The sequence below is a fragment of the Diadema setosum genome, chromosome 6 (assembly GCF_964275005.1).
Source record: "Diadema setosum chromosome 6, eeDiaSeto1, whole genome shotgun sequence".
Lineage (NCBI taxonomy): Eukaryota > Metazoa > Echinodermata > Echinoidea > Diadematoida > Diadematidae > Diadema > Diadema setosum.
In genome coordinates, this window is record NC_092690.1 from 5154027 (window position 1) to 5156177 (window position 2151).

General features: G+C 44.5%; 1 protein-coding gene across 1 annotated transcript; it reads right to left on the reverse strand.

Moving 5' to 3' along the window:
* Positions 1 to 346: 346 nt before the first annotated feature.
* On the reverse strand, positions 347 to 1372 carry LOC140230176 (trace amine-associated receptor 7f-like). The gene has a single exon (XM_072310360.1). It carries the CDS (start codon positions 1370 to 1372, stop codon positions 347 to 349), a length of 1026 nt encoding a protein of 341 aa, XP_072166461.1.
* Between the last annotated feature and the right edge of the window lie 779 nt (positions 1373 to 2151).

Sequence of the window (2151 nt, forward strand, 5' to 3'; positions counted from 1 at the left end):
CAAGTTAAAGTTCAAAATTCAAATTCAAATTCAACTTCGAAAAATTCAAAATTCAAATTCAAATCTATTAAACCGACAATCAAAATGATCTGATGAACTTCCAGGAAAATAACCGGAAACTAGGAAAAAAGTAACTTTGAATTCCTTGTGACCAAAAGGTCGTCCTTCCTCCCAGACCTCTATGGTACAGACCCTTTGTGTGTTCTGCGTGCTGATTGGCACAGAAACCCCGCACTGCCACGACTGTATAGCATCATGCCATTGTTGGCTTCACACTTTGCAAAGTTCCTGACACAGTCGGTGTTAATGTGGCGTCGTTCCACTCCAAAATCTTGTTCAAATAGGGTCAATGTAAAGTGTGATTGTTCTGCTCCAGATCTGCTGCATTAACTCTGCCACCATCGAGCCACCTGTACAAGGAAGGGAACATCTTCCTGAACGCCTTTCGGAATAAGGGGTTGTGAACGCTGTAGATGAAGGGGTTCGCTGCCGAGCTGATGTTCAGGACGAAAAAGCTTACGTCGCTTGCGAGTACGTAAGCAAGATAACTTGGGCCAAAGAAATATCTCACTGTAAGCCAAATGCATGTCGGGAATAAGCTGCCGCAGAAGATGACTACAAGTATTAGGATAGCGCGTATTGCTTTCACCTCTTGCTTGAGCTTTTGTCCCGGAGGAGGGATGCCCATGGGCGGATGAGGAGCGGCCATCTGGATACGGCGTGCCTGGGATTTGGCGATGGCGAGAATTCGGAGGTTGCTACCGATGACTACGACGCTAAACACGACAATGAAACCACTGGTGACGAGGTCATGAACTTTGCCGGACGACCTCCTGTTCGGCTCAGTAGCGCAATACTCATTTACGGACTGGTTCTCGCTAGCGCCATAAGCAAACATGAAACCGTACGTCAAACCGATCACCCACACCCCAACAATTACCACAACCACCCGTCTGGAGGTAACCATGGAGGCGTATCGCAAGGGTCGAGTTATGGCGACATATCTGTCTACATTCACCAACACGATGACCACAGAAGATACCCAACTGCAGATGTAGGGCCATATTGAGAAATACACTGCCGTTTCCACGGTGCAAGTTGCTTGATTTAGAAAAATTCTGCTGTAGACTTCTACAGGTATGGCAACCAGACCCGCCAGCAGATCCGCTGGGGCCAGACAAGCCAAGAGAAGGTAGCTTGGTTCCCTCAGCGTCGGTTCCCTCCGTATGGCGGTCATGACCAGAGCGTTGCCGATTACAATGACGATGGCGAGAGGTGTGAAAGCGATAATCATCAACGACCGATGGAGGTGGCTTTCGATCAGGGCAGATTCTAATAGCACTGGTACTCTTGTGGTGTTAGAAGAATCCATATTTTGTTACCTCCTTGATTATTGTAGTACCAGCGAACACAACAGCTTTACGCGATTCAGGACTTTATCGGCCGGTGTTCCCTCTTTCTTTTCTTTTTTTTTTTTTTTTGGTATTGCTGGCAGCAAAATAAGAACTGATCTAGAAATGCTGCTTTTGTCTAAAATCAAATTTACTGGTTTGCTCGCTCTTTTAACCCTTAACCTTTTGCCAATCCAAACTTTTTGTCAATAAAGAGTGATGTTGTGATTTAACCAACATCTACAGTATATTGTGGTGGTTATTATTATCTGCCTTGTAGAAAAGGACATTCAAAATATCTCTCAGTGCATGTGGGCCCTTTATACACACTCTGACAAACAAGAAAGAGATCAACCAGCTGTCAACCGTTGATAATTATGTTTCCAAGATATTTCCTCTATCATATCTATTGGCACAATGTTATTCACAAGTCACGCCTCTAGACAAGCGCTGAAGTTGATGGGCCTATACAGGCCTATTCCATGTATAACAAAGTTATTTCAAATGATAATAAAAAAAGGTCTCGAAATAACCCTATTGTCCGATTGGAGCAAAACAAACTGAACATGTGAGATGTATTCGAACGAAAAGTCCGTGCAAAACTGAGGTCCAAAGCCTCGTGTACGTCTGAAACAATCCGGCCGACAAATGGCATTTTATGGATTTTAATCTGAAGCTGTGAATAGAATGGTCACGTTTGCGCCGTCGGTCAGTAGAAATACCATTTTATAACTGCTGGGTCATCGCTTTTGGCAAAGTG